Source organism: Colletes latitarsis, chromosome 6 (genome assembly GCF_051014445.1).
Source record: "Colletes latitarsis isolate SP2378_abdomen chromosome 6, iyColLati1, whole genome shotgun sequence".
Classification (NCBI taxonomy): Eukaryota; Metazoa; Arthropoda; class Insecta; order Hymenoptera; family Colletidae; genus Colletes; species Colletes latitarsis.
The window spans coordinates 14,365,634-14,385,902 of record NC_135139.1 but is presented as its reverse complement, the minus strand read 5'-3'; the positions used below and the strand labels follow the sequence as shown (position 1 = coordinate 14,385,902).

General features: G+C 37.5%; 1 protein-coding gene across 5 annotated transcripts in view; it reads right to left on the bottom strand.

Moving 5' to 3' along the window:
* LOC143342656 (uncharacterized) overlaps window positions 1-20,269 on the bottom strand; it is a 122,702-nt gene that overhangs the window by 29,572 nt on the left and 72,861 nt on the right. For all 5 annotated transcript variants that reach the window (XM_076766768.1, XM_076766766.1, XM_076766767.1 and 2 more), the window contains one exon: window positions 16,987-17,271. In XM_076766768.1, coding sequence (XP_076622883.1) covers window positions 16,987-17,271 — 285 coding nt within the window. The remainder of the gene's footprint in view (window positions 1-16,986; window positions 17,272-20,269) is intronic.

Below are 20,269 nucleotides of genomic sequence, written 5' to 3'. Positions count from 1 at the left end.
GCTGGAACATTCAGCAATCGTGCACAACATTTCAAATATTCAACAACTAATTTCCATCTTATTTCGTCGTTTTGCTAAATTAACCGCGATATCGAATCAATATTTGCAATAAAATAGCTACCACAACGTTGATTTGTGATTGCTTGGGGTAACTGAAGACTGTAAAACAAATGTTTTAAATTTGAGACTGTGATAAATAAAGTAAAATTGTTAATGTAGAAACATATGGATAACTTACATATTTCTACCTATATTAACATATTTTTTTGTAGAAATATATTCTCGTCGTATCACTTCGAATATTCTACTTAATATATGCTCCCATTTCAAAAATTATTCAAATATGTTACTTGGATTTTCATATCGTTTACCGTAAAAATTCACGATGATTTTCCAGAATCGTTCCTCCATTCTCGAAACTGTCGTTTTGGCGCAGGGTAAATTATTCCGCGTTTCCGAGTTATTTTTGCAGAACGGTATCTGCTATCGAAAAATCGCTTGTCGAGCGCCGCTCGATATACGTCCTCTTTTACCAGGCAGGTTTCGACAGCGAGAGAAATTCCCGCGCAGGATTCGCGGGATCCTGCTACAATCCTGACAAGGACGAAGTGTACCAATCTAAACGCCGGCCAGGGCTGTACACGCTCACCGATTCAAGGTTGTCTAACTCGATCGACCGTGGCGAGTGACACCGTAGAAATTTCAATCGTCGCCGTTTAAATCTGGAATGAAAGTCGTCCGAGGGCCGACCAGTTTCCTGGTAACCCACCGGCGCGAGCACAGACGGGATCGAAGCCGATCTAAAACCGAAATCGAGCGGAATAATTGAAGTGTGACAAAGTCGTGGTTGGCGCTCGAAGTCGATCGAATGCATGCACGGTACGCGGCGTACCGACTCTCGTAATCACGATTTCGTGTCAGTGATTTCGACTGTTCGAGCAACGACTTTTCATATGACATAACCAATATTCGGCTCGTGCAATATAAACGTTGGAAATGTCAATACTATAATGTTTGAATAGTGCTATAGATGCATGGACTTGACCCGGTCGTCGCTGTGAAAGGAATTTGAGAATTCGTTCCTGTCGATTTCAAATTGAAATATAGTAATTATTATTACGAAGACTTTATCGCGAAAATGAGATGAAAATGTATATTGCATAATAGAGTTATTGTAGCGTTACTGGACGAAATAATATTAAATGCAAAGTACAGTGTTTGGTTGTTGACACACCAGAAATTTATGTTAAAATATACAAATTTTTTGGGCAATCTTTACATGCAAATTTTAGAGACAACATAAATATGATAAAAACAATTCCGAAAGATAATAATTGCCCAGACTAGTTAATATCGTCCTTGATGCTCTAATTTGTTATTATTACATCACCTGAAATAAGTGAATAATTTAAGGGCTTAATGAATCAAATTCTAAAAGTAATTAAGTAGAAATAGAATGTATATGATGTACGTGATGCATAGAGCCGTAATTAAAATTACAAAATTATAATTAAATAATTTTGATAAACAGTACTTCATTAAATTTAAGAATTTGGTACGTTTCCCATATAAATACAAATAATTATGTTAAAGTATCGATAGTATCCTTTCTTCCGTGGAAAATATTTCACAGTAAATAAAAGCTGATTTCTGTTGTAGTAATATAATGCCTCTACTTTAAATGTGTCTTTCAAATTAAATGGCAATTTTTTCGATGCTCAAAATTCAGAAGTAATTACGTCGACCTTATGCCGTGCGACGTTTCAACACGACACGGAAGAAGGGCCACGTTTTCGGAAATTGGGGTCAATCGATTCCGTAATTAAAATTATTGACGTTCCGTGTCACGGAGCGTATTTGCTGGCCGACGCGAAAATATCGATATTCAATTTAATAATCGACCTATTAATGAGCCGAACCTTGCTCCTTGTTATCCTTGTTTCGTAATCATAGTCGTAAATGGCGATTAATTAAGCGATTCGCAGAAACAGTTCTACGATTTTTGATCAATTTTTTAAGCTTAAAGCAGAACGTGCAATATTCCAGACACCGTTTACATGTTATTAAAGTATAAATAGAATTTAGATAGTTGCAGGGGAAGGGGACTGAATTATCGAGGTAACCAATCTAGGAAGTGTATTATGTATCTTTTACATAATATATCTTCGTTATATTACGTTGGGAATTGGAAAGATGTTCCTCGACTTAAGGGGAGTGTGGCATCTCGTGTAAGAGGAATGGGGATCGTGGCGAGTAATTTTTACTTACAATTAGTTACAAGTCTTTGAAAGCTGATTGAAACGTCTGACCCAATACAGTTCACAATCACTTTCCGAGATCACCTTCACCTTGTTAACTGACCACAGTATTGAAGGCGGAAAGTAATTTTTGCTGAATCACTGGCTTTACGGAGACTGACTAAAAAGTCTGATTCGGTACGACTCGCAATTTCTTTCAGAAATGATGTTTCTTTCTTCATGTAATATTTGTTATCATTGCCCGTTCCTCCCATCTCCGAATTCGTTCGTTGCTAAATGGCCATCTTTTCCACTTGTCAACACAATGCAACTGATCGTTTTCACATACAAGTATTGTATGAAATTCCAAACAAGCGCTGAATCACTCGAGTATTATTAGTTTGATAAAAACTTCGTAGCTTGAAGTGTTCGAATATTCGACTGGCTCTGTAACTCTGTATCAACAATTATCTATTTATAATTTTCAACTATTTGAAAATTCAAATTATAGAATTCATTTCCATAATTCATGCAAGAATTTTGTGCACATAATTATTTGAAGTTGGTTTTAGAGTAGCATTTCAGCTGCATATCTCCTTGGACACTTTATTTTTTTGCAGTTCCTGTATTAAATGTAAAAAAAATTGCAATACGTATTCACTAATACAATTCATTAATCAAGTTTCTTCGTCAGTGTTAGCTAATGATCGCATATTTGACTTCTTGTTTACAGCTAAGAAATTTCAATATATGAGGAATTTGAAAGTCCAGCAACATTGAATTGCAGTCGCTCAAAGTTTACTCGCAAACATTAAGTCAAAGTTCACGTTCAAATTACGCAGATAAGTAATGAAAGAACACGATAATTATTACATACTGTGCAAAGCAATACTCAGTGATTCAACACGCAAATTTAACGATACATGAATTGTGAACGTCCTCCCTGGATTGCACATACCCGATCAAAATTGCAACATCGTAAAATGTCAATGTTGCTTTTGCTATTAGTGAAGTTCAGTTTCTCGTTAATAGATTGTATCGTTAGATCGTGGACGTCGAAATAACGGTGATAATTCCAAAATTATTGTGTAAATAAATCAAAAAGAAGGTTAATGTTTTCGAGATAAATATATTCCACTAAATAAAATTATTTCACAGTGACTATACCGAAGTCTTGGTTTACTAACATATAGGTGACGATATAATTTATTTGTTATTTTCCTGTTTTGGTAAATTAATTAAATAATTTTGTTAAAGCAAGGGTATGTTTGTAAAGCTAATGCAGACCATGGTTTACCAACTATTTAACACTACACTCGACACGAAGCTACTTTCTCTAGAGAGGACCGGCCTTGGCAGAGCAAACTGGGTACTTCACGATACATTTCTCCCGATTTAACATACCCGGTGGCCATAGCCATCCAGTTACGGTAAAACCTGTCGTCTTACGTAAATATACATTGTAACTTATAACGCCGCTTTCACGATCGATTGGAAATTCCAATAACGCTGGCAAAAGCCAACCGCGAATTTCAGAGATTTGTCGACGAGGCAGCTGACGCAGCGCGCCAATTAAATGACGCATAATTAATTAGAGTATACGAAACGTTTCCAGCAACGCAATCGACCCTTTGCTCGCGTTTATTCCCACGCAAATCAAATTCCGATTTTCTGCTGTTGATTTAAAGTTTTACACGATTAACAAATCACTTGGTAATTAGTAGGTGTCGAATATTCGATGATTTTAAATCGTCTCAACCGGTTTGCTTTCTATTAGAATAAAATAATTTGAAACGTGAGCGATTGGATCTTCCATTAATCTTCGTGGAAAGTGGATCGGTCGAGTCTTCGTGCCAAATTAGGTTCAAATAAATTCCTTAGTGAGAAGGGTAAGGAATAAATTGCTCCGTGATAAAGTTCGGTTTCGAAAATGAAGATTTCAAGTACAGTCTGATATTGTTCGCTCGGTTAAACTTACTAGATATCTTCCCAAATTATAGGAAGATATTTGAGTGTATCAGTAGTTCAAAACTTGAACTTTAGAAAAAGATATTGTCGAATAGATAAGGCATTAAGCGTTAAGCATATACTTTCATATTTTTTAAATTTGCAACACGTATTCAAATTTCGCGGAAGAGGAACATGTTGCTCTTTAATTCGCCGGAAGGAACTTTCGCAGAAGGTCATCACGAACGGTTAATTAAAGGGCAGATGCGACGCAGCGAAGCAAACTCGAAACTCCACTATTGCGAACGTAATTCCCGTCTTTCCAGCGGTGACTCGCGCGAGAATGCGCGCTGATCCTCGAGCAAGAGGAGGCTCGATCGCGCTTAGCTGGGATTTCCAGAGCCGGAAACGATCGTGCAATAATGCCTCATTTTGTCTTCAGGTGCTTATCAACGTCGTGCAGATCCGCGGTCTCGAAATCACCTGAAAGCATTCATGAGCGCATTGCCTCGACAAGTGTATAATAACTCGGTCGAAATACACCGACGATATCTCTTTCTCGAGAACGATGATTGTCGTGTGGCAAACCCTCATTCGAATGGGAACATTTCATGAAACTTAAACGAACGTTTTCTTAAGCTGGATACATATTACAGTTTTCCTTGAATTAGATACAATCAAGTAAAACTTACACTATGTTAAGGAAGTTGTCAAAACTTATACATATATATCTAACACCAATAAGATTAGCCTCTTTCAGAAGATTAGATTGTTCTCCTTCCATCTTCAAAATTAAATTGTCCCTTGTGTGAAAAATTAGTATTCTTCATTTTTCTAAGGGAATATTTTTCTGAACTCGTTGAGCTTGAAGAACTTAAAAAGTCTCAGATATTAAATTCAGGTCAGTTTTAAACATTAAAAAACATTCTTGAATGTGAGTTTTTTAATTGAAAAAATATATTGTGACTTTCTAGTTAATAATTCGTTTTCACAGTGTTCTGACGAAATACACAATCAGCACAGTAATCATAGTAGGCACTTAAGAACATTAGTTTTCTTTTGCCTATTTTGTTATTGTTAGAAGAATATTGTGGTTTTTGCAAATAAAATTTTATTTGCCACCGAATAGACTCTGCAAATTCTGTAAGAGCTAACAGACAGTAACTCGTTTCTCTTCTTTCTCACTCTGTTTCCACTGGTTTTCCTTGGTCGTCCGAACAAGGTTTCCACCGTCTCGTTGTTTTTCCCGAGGAGCAGGAGAGAAGAAGTTGAATGGCTACCGTGGCAGGTTTACGCAGTGAAAGCGAACGTTTTGTGCATTTTTTGAAAAGGGTAGAAGTATTTGGAGTTTGTTTTTGATCGCGAGTAATTGCCCTTGCGAATAGAAGCACGTAGACGGGAAAGTAGAAGGTTCTAGTTTAGACGCGTAACGAAGAAGACTGATTTCTTATTTGTTCGTTACTTGACCTATTCGTGATAAAAGTGGGGTTAATGTGTTTTTGTTTCGAAATACAAAGTGTTTTACTTCTCGATCGATTTAAAAATGTTAGGTGATTAAAGAATATAGACATTAATTGGAAAAAAATGTTTTTGGTGGTTACAAATGGATTATAAAAAAATATTACCTCATTGATATTAAAACTTCTATACAGACAAATTCAATATGTCTTCTAAGCATTGCTTGTAGAAACTCTACTCTCTAAGAAAATAAACTTAAAGCAGTTGCATAATAATCGGATCACTTATTACCGGATTACGCGTTTCCTTCATTTGTGGCGTATGTTAATATGAGATATAAATGTTAAATGTATGCAGAATATGTACAAACTAAAGTATCAATAATATTAAATTAATTGATAAAATTTATTCTCCATACGTTTTGCATATGTTTTTTGTACATTAGCAGACGTCATGAATGCATAAATTCTGTAATTTACGTATTACAGTGGGTGTAAAACGCTCGAACGGAACCAGGTAGCGGAAGTTTGGTTATATTCGAGATCAAGAGCGCAGATGAGAGTATACGTAGTAACTGTACCTACTCCAAACAAACGCAAAGTACGTTGCGTAACAGAATTTCCATAGTTTGGTCGCACTTTCGCGAGAGAAAACGCGAAAGTGACTCCAGCCACCGAAGAAAAAGTTTCAAATTGCACTTTTCGAAGGTATGAAAATTCCTTAAACGAATACTAGCCGAACAGAAAACAACGAAATTTACGAAAGAAAGAACAACTTTTACCACGCGCGGAGATATTGATCGAGAATATTCGAAATGAAATTCGTAACGTTTTGCAACCGCTTGAGTGTTGTTCCTACGTATACATTTCAGGGAGAAATAATCACGGGGAACTTTGGGAGACTGCTTTCCTTTTTGCAAAGTTTTCTTTTTAACCAAGGCTCAAAGGCTCTGCATGAGACTTTGCATAATCATCGTTAAAAGACCAAGGATTATAAAAACAGAGAGGAAGTTTTAAGGAAGGTAATCTAAATTCCCGTTAAATTTAATCTTCACTCTTGATGAACATTCTCGTTAAATGGAGTACGTAATTTTCCTCGTGTATCTAAAAAAAAACTTTCGTAACTGATGTACAAACTAAAGTAATAAACTGATTAATACAAGATCAATGCCAGTTAAAAGAAATGAAAATTTATCTATGAAGTGTAATTAACGTTTTAATTTAAATAAGGTGATTGATTTAATTCTTAGACGACTATGTGACTTCCACGAAATAGAATCTTATTTATTGTATACTTAAAATGCAAAAAAATGGATTTTTTCAAAAGTTCACACTAGAATACCCCCTTAAATCGTATTAAAAGATTAAAAACTTAATGTCAACATTATTTTGTTCGTATAATTATTATCTTCAAGTAAAATAGTATTAAAGCGAGGTGACTGAAACTGCTGTGACGTTTTCATTTTTAAATTTAGTTTGCATTGTACGTTGATTCTTCTTAAAACACTTCATTATTATTTGAGTATTTGCTAATTGGTTCGCGGTATAATCATCCCCTTGGTTATTCCACCGGTATGGAGTAGCCTGTTGAGAGAAGAGTTCTCGCAAAGGTTGAAGAGGGTTGTCTCTATAAGAGAATGCTAATGCACTTTTGGAGACCACTCTACAACACGCGTCGATCTGTTTTAGGTCGGATTATCGCGCGAAACCATGTAGTTGTCCTCAACAAAGTCCGCATAACAGTCGAATTATGTTACTCTCGTGGAGGTACACAGCTGACTGTCGCAAGAAGTGTAATTAAGAGCAGATCTGGCTCTCGTATTCTCCGTTTTGCTGTCTCCCGCTTGTAAAATCGGAGTCAGCTGCGAAACGTGAATATCAGTCCCTATAAATTGCGACCGTCAGACCTCAGATTGCCGATAGAGAAAATTGAACGTCTCTCGAGACAGAACGAGGCGAAGCAACGACTCTTGTCGTTTCGACAAGACTTTCGAACGCGTTTCAACCGTCGATGCTTCGATTCAGTGTTCAGTCTCAGTTCGTTTCTTATTTCCTTGGACATTTCTTAAAACGGTTATCGAATTGAATTTACTCGATTAAGTGGATAGAACGCAACTATGAGGATTACGTTACTGTTACAGACATTTTTAAATTACTTCTTCGTGATACAAAGTCGTCACTATAGATATTTCATACCAGAGAGGATAGTAATATACATTTGTGTCTACATGGTTTCATTTTCTTTAAAGCTCCTTTCCTTTTCTTTCAGTAATAATTTGGCAAAGTTCTGGGCTTTTAATTAAAAGCTACTAACATTTCTTTGCGCATACATCGCGCAAGCTATTGCAGATTCGTCCATGTTTTTATAGAAAAGAGATACATTATGTTTGTGGCTATAAAGAATTACTCATAGTATTCTGAATATCTACAAGCTAATCCTTACAAATACTGCATAATAGAAGGCTAGTAAACTGATCAACGCGTAATATTATACAATCAGGGTAGCGTGAGAGAGAAGTTGTCTTTAACTTAGGAACAGTTCTACTTGTCCTAACACGTTGCTCCCAAATCCCCGCAACGTTACGTGTCTGACAGTACGAAGTGTTGTAATTTTAATAAGAGACCCTGCACAAGTCGCATTAGTTCTGTGTGCCTTTTGTTCCCAGGCGCGCTAATTTCGACGGGAAAACTGTGTAACCCTAATTAAACCGGCGGCGTTTAAATTTCGCGATTGCGGCTAAAAGCTCCACTCGACGTCGCCCCCCCCCCCCCCCCGTGCATTTACCTATACACAATGCATCGTCGCCGGCGAATGGGGTTAATTAGCGTTTATAGTAACGAACAAAACTTCAATTTCGCGAAATCGTATAAACTGATTAAAAGTTCGGAATAGCTTCGGTCGTAAGTCGAGAGGGTCGCCCCATCGGAATGCATACCGTCAGCCGGCAATGAGTAATCGAATCATTATTCGCTTCCACGACGAACGGACTTAGCCGCAAACGTAATTTAAGTTTCACAATAACCGACGCGCATGATCTCGAAGGCGTTATTGTATTCCCGTTCGCAGCTGACCGTGAATCGTTTGGCTCGGAAACTGCCAGTCACCGTTCGAACAATCGGTTTCGCTTGCTTGAATTAATTTTATTGTCGAAGGAGAGACGCAAGCCGGTCGTGACAGTGAACTTATGCGAATCGAATCGTGACGACGGTCTTTCCGATACTGGGTGGAGCCATAAATAACTGTCGTTGCGTTTCACTTCGATCACGAAGCACGGTGGGTCCGACAACCCTAAAACTGGCCCAAAGTGACTTCTCCAACTTTAAAATCAGACGTTCAGAATAACGTAAAGATATTAGTAAAAATATAATCTGTTACGTGATACCAATATGATCCTTTCATTTATTAATTATTTTTTTAATCTATTTAATGTGTCTTGAATGATAGGGTCATTAGCGGGTTGTTGTTTGAGACTTTCGATCACACTTCTAGAGCCAGTGAATATCATATAAGTTTTCTGGCAGTATCTATTTCGATGATCCGAAGATGTGACTTTATAGCAAATGCTTCACTGCAAAAGATAGAATTTTTTTCATTTAGATTCTATTTATATATCCGGGATCCGTCCGTGTGTACTTTGATCAATGTAAGCGAATGTGAACCTGTTTTCACGGAGCGAATATTAAAGTAGAATTTTATAGTATGTAATAGAAGCTCAATGTTGGAAAAAGTTTTCAAAGTACTTAGCAGGACTTTAAGGAAACTTTCCAGTGTACTCAAGCAAAAGTCTAAGGTTGAAAGTGTCCAATGTACTTACAAGTTAGCAAAATGTCTGGAACAGAGAAAGAAGAAGAGAAAGGAAGGGACCACGTTCGCAAAGTGAAATCAGTTTGTCGCGAGTTGCTAGCAAACCCCCTCTCCATGCAATATTGGGATAGAAATCTCGGGTTTGGCGTTCTTGTTCGCAAATTTCCTGATGAAAGCGTGCAGTGTATGCCCGTGTTGTAACTGAGAGGTTGGGTCCTCGAACGACACATTACGTCGACTCTCGCGGAAACTACCTCGTGACACAATTTATCAGAACACGACGTACGAAACGTTCGCGTGTCGATACAATTTACCGGTACAGCTGCAATCTAATCATCGATTCGAAATGTTTACATTACGCGTAAGTTTCTGTTACCAATTCTATTATTTCCCTTGAATCTATATAACTTGAAATAAAATTTAAGTAGAAATGGTGGATAATGGGCAGACACGCCAAGAAAAAACGTATTCGTTCATACGCGTAATCCACCAATTTTCAAATTCGATTATCTCGAAAACGAAGCATATCAAGGAAAATAGTAGGCTTAATTGCTGGAACGACGTAAGTCGTCGAAAGAAATTATTTAATGCAAACAGGTTGTTCCAACATGTAGTTCATATGACCGGTTAAATAGAAATTTCGGAACTCAGTGTTTGTCGGAGGTAGCAGAAATACATCCGATGGTTTCCAGATATGGAAGGTTCAACGAGTTAAACTTTGAATAAACATTTACTCGGCCAGCAGTTAAGCTCTCGTAGAACGTAGCTATAAATGACCTAAGTTAATGGAATACTTCATTGTCCAATCGTTACGTACCAGATAAAATTGAAATTCTGAGAAGTCGCGTTAAATTACATTTTATCATGAAAACATATTGAAAACATTTAAATTGAACCTTGTAAATATTAGGTTTACTGAAAAGTTCTAGTCGTTTACCATACAATTATTTCAGTATAAAAGTTTAATACTTTCCTTTACTTAAGAAAAAATCGGATGTCATTTAAACGAATTATAGTATGTTTTCGATCCATTACTTTACAAACGAGCTTGGAACAACAGAAAATGACCATTATTCGCCCGGATCGAATATGAATGTGCATCGACGCGCATCGTACGCGTGGATGGACAATTATTAATGCCTGTCAACTGTCGAGGAAACGACGGAACGATATGGTGGGTCAGCCGGCTGACAGGAGATGAGCGAATATCGGATCTATTTGAAATTTCACCACTGTTTTATGCGATTAGGCCGCTTTTGGCGCGCGTATTCGGTATGCACGGTCGAACGTGATTCAACCAATCCACGAAATTGCACGGTTATATCGCGAATGAATCGAACATTCCCAAAAAAATATTTTCTGATGGATGCTAGTATCTTGAAATATTTCAAAAAGTGTTTTAAACGGTGTACAACACTGGTTTTTACAATTATTACACTATTTACTTTAGAATACGGAAAAGTTCTAAAAGTATATACAGCTCTTTTATACATGGAAAAACGTGTTCAAAGGACAGATATCATAAAGTCGAGCAAATTTTTTCTCCATTGTTTTCTTTTATTTCCGCTTACTCGTTACAGGGAAAGCTATGGCTCGTCCCAGTACTTCGAATCACGCTGTGTATTAGGTACGACAGTGAAATATGAAAATGAAAACACGTCGTTCCTACGTGTCAGCCGCGATAAAGTTTTACCGGCGGCAGCAACAACTAACAAGTTACGCATTTACTCATGCAGAATGCGTTTCGCACATCAATTTCGCGCCCCATTATGTAGTGTATTAACTTCTGTATAATAAAGAATGAAATGTCATTTTATAAATATGCATTTTGCGTGAAACGCCTGTGAACAAGCAATTAATATGACACGATAATGCAATGAATAACAGCAGTGCTGCATTGAACGACAGAATCTATTTTCCACTTGTTTGCGCAAGGCACTTTAGAAACACTATTAACGATTATCGATAAAATATCGATAACTTATCAAGATGTATGTAGGGCGCGTTCATAGTATCGTCAAGATGTCGATAATGCAAGTAAAAATAAATGAAATAAAATGTAATACATAATAAACATTCAATGTCAATCTATTTATTCTTGTTCGAGTTGATTAACTCAAATTAAACTATTTCAAATAAATTGTTTAAATCTTATGATAACTTTCCAGACTCCGTTACTATAAATTTTTACTATTATTCAACTCGATGTATGCAGATTATCGATATTTATCGATAATACTGTCGTATGCAGTACCTTTAAGGTTGTCAAAAGTTTGCTCACGTTCCACATAATACGAGACAGATGAACTCTAGTACCTCCAAGAACCAACACGATTTTCCAATCACGTGGCAGGCGTGGAGGTTAAACGACCTTTGAAAGTTCATGCAGCGTCTGCACTTTTCTTTGCAACTTTTCTCCGCTCGAATCTGTGCAAACACTGCTGCATATCTGTTAATTCCCGACCTGCCGCGGGCCAAAGAAAACTTTCGGGCGATGGAGAACGAAATACAGCAAACACATTTGACACACTTCCTTTGGACAAACCGAGGGAGCGAAATATTTGCATTCGGGTATGGTTCGAAACGAAAAGATGATAAATTTTTAGAATTCGCGTTTTAAAGGTTTTACGACAAACGTAACAACAAAAAATAGAATGTTTGGAAGTTCTAGATCGAAACCACCCCTTAACGAAGGATCAGTGGAATTTAGGGGGTGAAAACTTTGCGAGAAAGTTAGCGTTGCAGGAAAATTCCAAAACTCCGCGCGTCTGGTGTTTCAAGTGGTTACTATGGGGGAGGTTTATGGCGGTGTCAGTGCCGAGCCTGGCAAGTTTGGTTGCCGTATACTACGGTTTGCGATGCAACGTATATTTAATGTTCTAATACGAAATAGTATAATTTTTATTCCTATAAATATCGGGTACTTCAAATTTTTAAACTAAAGTGTACTTTAATCGTAAATGTAACATATGTTAAAGACGGTGATTGATATTTGTTATTATGGATTGATGGATTTTTTCCATTTTAACACGTCTAGAATACAAGCGAGCATCTGTTCTCTCGTACTGCAAAATTGAACGTCTATTTGATTCCAATATACATATATCAGCAGGTGAAACGGAATTAAACAATTTACCAGCAAACGGACGCAATAAAGTTGGAAGAAGAATCGCAGGGTAATAGTTTACGAGGAAACAGTCCGCGAACATTTAATTGGATGAACGTCGAATGAGACCAGCGAGAAGACAAGGGATGAAGGAGGAGGGGTAGGAACATCGAGCAACAAATAAAACTTATCAACAAGTCGACGCGGCTGTCGTTGAATCCGCGTGCAATCGACGGTACACAAGGATTTGATTGGATAGGTCGTTCGATTGCATATTGCATCCGACGAATATCGAAATCCCTTGCGCTCAATTAAAACCACGACAGGACCCGGCTGGTATATCGAATTCACGGAGTTTAAATCATCGAACATAGAGAAAGAGGGTGGGCGACACTGAAAAAGTACTATAATCCCGTTAATAAAAAAAAAATTGATGCGATACAGATCACGTTTGCATACATGTTGATCTATGTTTCTGGATCCCGGCTTCTTTCTCTCGCTTCTAAAGACCTGTCGATCCATTACAACGACCGGATCGCGGTTAGTTTTCCACTGGATGTTCACTGATACGTTTGTCTATTTTTCTAAAGCACGGGTTTGGCATTGTTAAATAGATTAAAGATATTGAAATTTTATTTAATTAACAGAAATGAAATCTATTTTACGATGTATTTTTTTGGTTTTGTATATTTTCGGTTCGACGAATAAAAATAGAAATACTCGCTACTAGATCAGAAATTCTGATAGATTATTCTTGTCTGTTCCGTAGAAATATTTCACGTATTACAGGAAAATGTTTTAGGTATTACGTGTTATAATTTTCGTGTAGGATTTCAAGAAATTTTTCTCGTTTCACTGAAGTTTTCAAATACGTAAAATTCAGAGTAAAACGGAAGTTTCAACGTACGAGTTTATACGATCTTCATGAACTTTTCGAACAAACTGAAATCTGAACGACGAGGTGGAAGCTCCAGTTTCCATTCTTGACGAAAACATTTTGGTTACAGTTTATTTAATGAGGTACAAAATATTACGAGAACCTTGAACAAGCCTTTAGAAAATTGAAGGCAAGGTATAACAACGCCTAATTAAAGAATTACACTTCAACCGGTTGTACGAAATTTAGTAACTTCTCTTGTTAAATACTAATTGTAAGTAAAACAATAGTTGATCGAGAACGTTACTTAAACAAGTTACACAGACTTGTATAATTTTTCTTCCTAATTACATTTTATTTAAAATTCTATCGAATTAGATTAGCTGTATAAATAGCTTTCGAACGAAAGTTTTTCTTGAATAAAATAGTTTAAAAAATAAAAGTCAGACTTAAAGCTTCCTTCTAGAATGCGTACAGAAGTAATTGGTATGCTATGGGTTAGATTTAATTTGGAAACCGCTCACTGGGTAAGAATTAATTCGTAACGTGACAAGAATAATCGATTCAATTCGGTAAGAACTACACGTAGGAAAATACTCAGTAAGTAATATTTATACTAATTCTGTACAGTACAGAATTTTTTGTACGCTTTTTTTCGTTCGAACTGTTAGAGTGATATATATGTATATATCATTAACAGATATAAATATTTCAGTCATAGTTATTCTTTTAATTTTTACATATCGCCGTGTTTTAAAATTGACAACTGGGGATGTCGTTTATATTTCTTCCAATTTCATAATAGATGCCAATGTTTAAGAGAAAGGTTCGTTCAGGTAACGCAGGTAGATGCAATTTGTGTAAAGAAAATTAAACAATATTTGCGATTTAAATATCTGTACTTGTTAACTGATCATTTTTCTACGTAATTGTTTACAATATATATTGAATATTTTCTATTGAAATTAGATATCTTTGTCGTGCTACAAATATAACGCGTTTCATAGTTAAGGTGAGAGTCAAGTAAATTTTATTCAAGAATAACGAATAGAAATTTTAGATTTATTCGCACTTCCGATTACTTTTCATTTCTAAAGCAGAATTCATTAACGAATTTTTTAAAGAGACATTTAGGGGAGCGAAGTCTTTGGAAAAACTTACGTCCACGTACCATTGTTAACTACAGTTAACAAGTTTGATGATCAAATAAGAATTTGATTCTGTCAAATCTCGTGCTACTAGAGATCATTGATCTGCGTTCTTCGACTCCCATTTTCGAAGAAAGGTGAAACGTCAGTGAGGCGAATGTCGTACGATTATACGGCACGATCGGAATCCCCGCGAGCCAGCAAGCATGGATGAAGCGGTGCGACGTAAATCCGTCTTGTTCGATGGAGAAATGCACAGGAAGCCGTGAACGAGCGGGCCGAGAGCAGCATTTGTGATGGACGAACGCATTCCCTGCGTAGGAACCAACATGCGGGATCTGAAGCATGCAGCCAATACGGTGCCCGTGTTCGGTGTTGAACGATTCAACACGGCTCGGAACGGTTCAGCCCCGGAACAGAAGCTGAAGCGTAGCGGCATCAGGACGTCAATGCATGCTTCTCTACACCCTTGTTATCACATTACACCACAGCAGGTGGGTAATTTCGTCGTATATGGCAACGTACAATAAGGCAAATGTACCAATAACTGACCATGAACCACCCTAGAGATTTACACCCCCAGAAAGACGAACGAACATTATCCAACCTGATGGTTGTAAAATTACATAGTCCTGATCTTTCAGTCCGCGTTTTGTCATAGATGCATTCTTATTTCTCGTAATCATCCACAATTGTATTCCTCGAGGCCTGTTACACTGCTCTCACGCCCTTATTTTAACCCCGAAAGGGTTGCCTTTGGGAGCAAAGGTTTTGTTATCGAAGTTACAAAAAGTATAAATCAAAATTTATTACTCTAGTATATTTTTAAAACGAAAAAGTCCAACCGAAAATAACTCGCGGTTATCCAAGCATTGCTGTATTATTTATTAAAAGTTCGCAAGCGCTCGAATGCTATCGTGTACGAGTGCGTGTCACGTTTTCAAAGGACTTTCTTCCTCCAGAGAATACTAAAACTCCTTCCTCGAGAACCGATCGCGAAATTCACGCTGCTCGCGTCCACTCGTGACGGTAATTTTTCCTACAGCATCGCGTGCCGAACGACCGCAATAATTCCGCGTCGTTTCGACGGAAGCGGTCGTCAGCGCTGCAACGACCTGTGTTATTCCGTGTGCGTAACGAGTATGGTCTCGAACGAGTATTCAGACATTAATGTCCCGATATCCGCGTTGTTCTACCTGGCTCGCGTTATCTTTGATTGGCCCGATTGCCCGAAGTTTTATTTGATTATCCGTCCGCCACGGTTACGCGGATTCGCCCGATAATCCGTCTGTCTTGTATTTTACAACGGGGAGAACTAGTTAAATAACGATCCAACCGACTCAACCGCGATAATCGCGGACAAGCAATTGCACATACACGTTAGAGGAAAGTTGGGTCTGAGCGCGAGAGCTTAACTGGGGGTTCGTGACATCTACGATCACAGTTTTCGCGAGAAAAGGCAAGGAGAGGAACATACGGTATAATATGCTGGATTATGTTAAACCTTGTAAGTTACTCGTAAACTGTGTCGCGGGTGATTGCGGTGAATTATCTACAGGTTGGCTTAACACCTGGCTGCAGTTGTGCGTCCTCGGGAACAGCGTTGTAGTTTCTTTTTCACCCTCCTTAAAATTATTCAATCTTAACAACCTGTATTTATCTACTTAAACCTTTTTCTACGATTTCATTTATGAACCTATAATGTTCTTTCTTTAGAACAAACTTACCTTAATAGTATTGTAACTATACAAATGTCAAATATTTGAAACATTAAGTTTATGTCTATTGGTATCGAATTAAATATTACTGTTAAAAGTTACGAAGTAGCAAACGCTGACTTTTGCATTCTATTTTGATCGCGTCCCCTTTCTTATTTGACATTTATCCATAGCCTGGAAACTCGTTCTTCAAAATTTTAAATATACAATAACCTATTACCATAAAAGTAAATAAAATATATAGTTCATATCTCTCAAAGTTTTCTATCATTTCATACTATAATAGAGGGGGGGGGGAAATAATACACAGAATATTGAATTACAATACAAAGCAACATCGAACATTTAACGGATCAAAATATTTCTAACGAGAAATCTGTACAGTCCCACCACTATGTCCTACGAAAAGAAAGTTGTGACAGAAGAATCTGTTCCAGCAGTTCTGACGAGTTATAAAACAATGCTACTAACATTATACAAAATTTTAAGAAGTTTGTTATTTTATAATTTTTATATATTTGAAAAAAGTTAATTTCCCCCGGCCAAATGTCAATGTGTTTGATATACGTATACGCCCCAGGCTTGTCGCGAAGGGAAGAGAAACCGCGAGCTCGAAACCAGCAAGTATGTATACCGTGAAAAAGTCACCCGGCAGATCGAAGGTGAACCATGTTCATGCTCAAGCATTTACCGGCAAACAGATCGAATCTGGTCCTGCTCCTCTCACTGTCCTCGAAGCCCTCAAGGTCGTCTTCGTAATCTTCGTAATCCTCGACGTGCTCCCTCCTCTCTTTCACGCTGACGTTCCTCGGCAAGGCATTGCTGGTCGACCTTTGAGCAGCTTGCCTCGCTCTGGCTTGGTTATTGTTACTGAAGAAGACCGCTGGCGGCGGCGGCGTTGACAGCTGAGAACCCTGTAGACGTCTCTGTAGATATCTGGCCAAGATCGCCTGAACCGCGTCTGTCTCGGCGCCGTCTGGAAGACAGAAATTATGTTGCTCTCGTAATCAGGCCAATACTTTTTGTGAGAATCGTAGTATTTCGCCCTCCTCCCTCTCTCGCTTTCTTTCTTTCGCGCGCGTTCTCTTTCTCTCTCCCGCGTAATTCTTTGCCCTCTTGTATTAATTCCTTGCCAAAAGCCTCGTCGTTTTTACTCGTACATTTGTATGCATGAAATTTTTCATACGCCTCGCTAAGTGCTCCTAAGAGGCCCGCCTTTGGAACGAGTAATATGCCACTTGCTTCTCCTCCGAGCTCGAGTACTTTTTCTCGTTCCTTCGTCTCATGCAAGATTTCGGCGAATTTGGGGAACGATTCCGAGAGAACGTCGTCGCTTGGGAAACATTTCTCTCCTTGGTTCTCTTGGCGGCGCGAAGTCCTTTGCTCGCCGGATTTCTCAAAATTATCTTCCAGTATGATTTACGTTTACATTCTTATCGTTTCTGTAATTTTTTTTTTTTTTTTGCAACGAAGGATAACCATGAGTGATTTACGATATGATTCGAGTGTTTTATGTTATATCGATTCTTCGGGTTTACCATTTTCATTTCGTCTGTCTCGGACTTCTGACACATGGCCCCCTATTTGTTTCCTTGTTTCAGTTAGTCACGAGTTTTGTTTTTATAGTTTCGGGCAAGCAATCTATTTACTTGTTACGTATCCTGGCCTCACGGTTGTCATCACGTAGTTACGCTTTCTTTGTAGCAGCGTGTGTCAGTTCCTTGGAAAGAGTAATGAACTTCTTCCGAGTAGAAACGATAAAGTTTATATCAGATTTGACGTAAGTAGCTTAGAAGTTATGTAGGCAGTGACGATGTTGGAGTAAAAGCATGTTGAAAGGCAAGCGTCAAAGGTAGTTATCTAAGTATAAAAGAACATTGACTCTTCCATGTTCTAACGATTAAATTATTACACGAATGATCGGTTCGATTTCTCCTTCGTTGAAAATTTCGAAAATATACGTGTCTGCGATCTGAGCGTATTAAATGTCACGTTAGAAATTTAAACTACCTATAACTTTTCCCAAGTGTTATGTAAAAGATCCGACATGTTGTTCTACGGCAACCCTAATTCGAGCTCTCATTATCGTAGATCTTCCCAAATTTATGGTCACATTACGATTCTTCGAAGATCAGCAGAGCATGAAATCGTTGGGAACGAGACTTATTTATGGTGGATCGCGCGGATAAACGTCACATTATAGGGTGTGACTTACGGCGTACTCGGAGATGAGCAGGGAACCTCGACGTGCGCCTGAGTTACGAGAAACCGTCCAACCTAGTTAAAAGCATTCGACGTGGTCGTTAGAGAGATACGGCGACTATAACTGTGTTTGCTAGTAACAGGGAAACGATATGCAACGGAGATTCTCGACCAGGCAGGACACTTCATTAGAGAGTCCTGCCTGCCCGAGTATGCGTTTGACGTTGAAGGGCGTCCTCGAATCGTCAACGTCACGTATACGTGATGCGTGTAGATTAAAGGATGTACGCGCTACTCAATATCACTTTGAACACGAACGATACAAAAGCAACACTCGCGCCCAGCTATCAGCGGCCACCATTCGATTGCAAATATTCGTCATCGAGGAAGAAACAAAAATGAATTCACGTATTGTATTCATTCCTTGTAATGCTTCGGTGTTAGGAACTATTGTATTACTATTTTCCTAGTTGCATGTATGATGCTAAATGCTAATTATATTAGAGCAGCGATTTCAAACATTTTAGGAAGCTCCTCCTTTGATAATAGTAATGATCTATTAGAATCCTAAAAGAAACTCTTACGAACAGGAAATGTAGGAAATGAAATGAAAAAATTCACAACAGAAAGTCACGTGTAGTAATTATGAGATTAACATTTAGTTGTTTCAGTCGAATCATGTATTTTATTGTGAATCTTTGGTTCGAGTCATCTTCAGTATCAATGAAAACATCTAAAAAGTATTGTGATTTTTGTTTTCTTAAATTTTTATACAATAAACAATTAAACTGTAGTTCTCAAATAGTTTTAAAATTTGTTTGAAATATTACTTTTTCACATATTTTATCTTTTTCATACACATTGAACTTTGTTCTTTTCGAATAAACCTTCTCTCGCAACCAACATGAAATTTCACTTCCTGTTAGGAACGACAGATCACGACACAGGTTGTACGTTACAGCGCGACGGATTTGATTTGCATGCGTTTGAATATTTATATTCATATTCGTTGAAAAACAATGTGGATGGTACCAAGGAATTAATTGCAGCTGGGCCGTGGCTGAGCATTTAAAATTACAAGCATCGTTTATTTGATTTTTACACAGACCCCAAACATTTTTCTCTCTCTCCTTTTTTTCGTAAGCCGAGCATAGAAAGCACCATGGGTTTATGCAAATCAACAGAGACTGCAGAAATAATTTGCTTAAAAGTTCATTTGCTCGTGCGTAATTTTTCAATCAACGAGTCCGTACGCTTGCTGAAGAAAATATGTACGTATTACAGATGAACATAATTAAATTTAATATTACTTTCTCAAACTCATTTCATGCTGAATTTGTAACGTACCTCAGGCTTCTACCTGTCCTTTATTTTTCAAACTGTCTATTAACGACATTGCATTTATAATTCAGTGTATTTCAGTTTTATTATACATATAACTTAGCCTCACTATATTCAGAAAGGTCTCTTCAGTCCTGACATTTGTTGAATTATAAACAATTTGTCCTTTAACATTTTTAAACGTAAATCTATCTATAACTCAGAATAATTTATGATTATTGTTTCAATGATCTTGCATTGGACATATTATTCAGGTTTATCCGATTTCATTCAAGAGGTTATTTCAATTATCTACGTACCTCACATAATCTTGGGTCTAATTCTTAGAGTATTCCAATCGAAACATTCGCAAATCGATGTCTCGATTCTCGAAATTTCAATTTCTTGATAACCTAGATATGTCGTCCGAACAGATCTGAAAAAATGTGAAA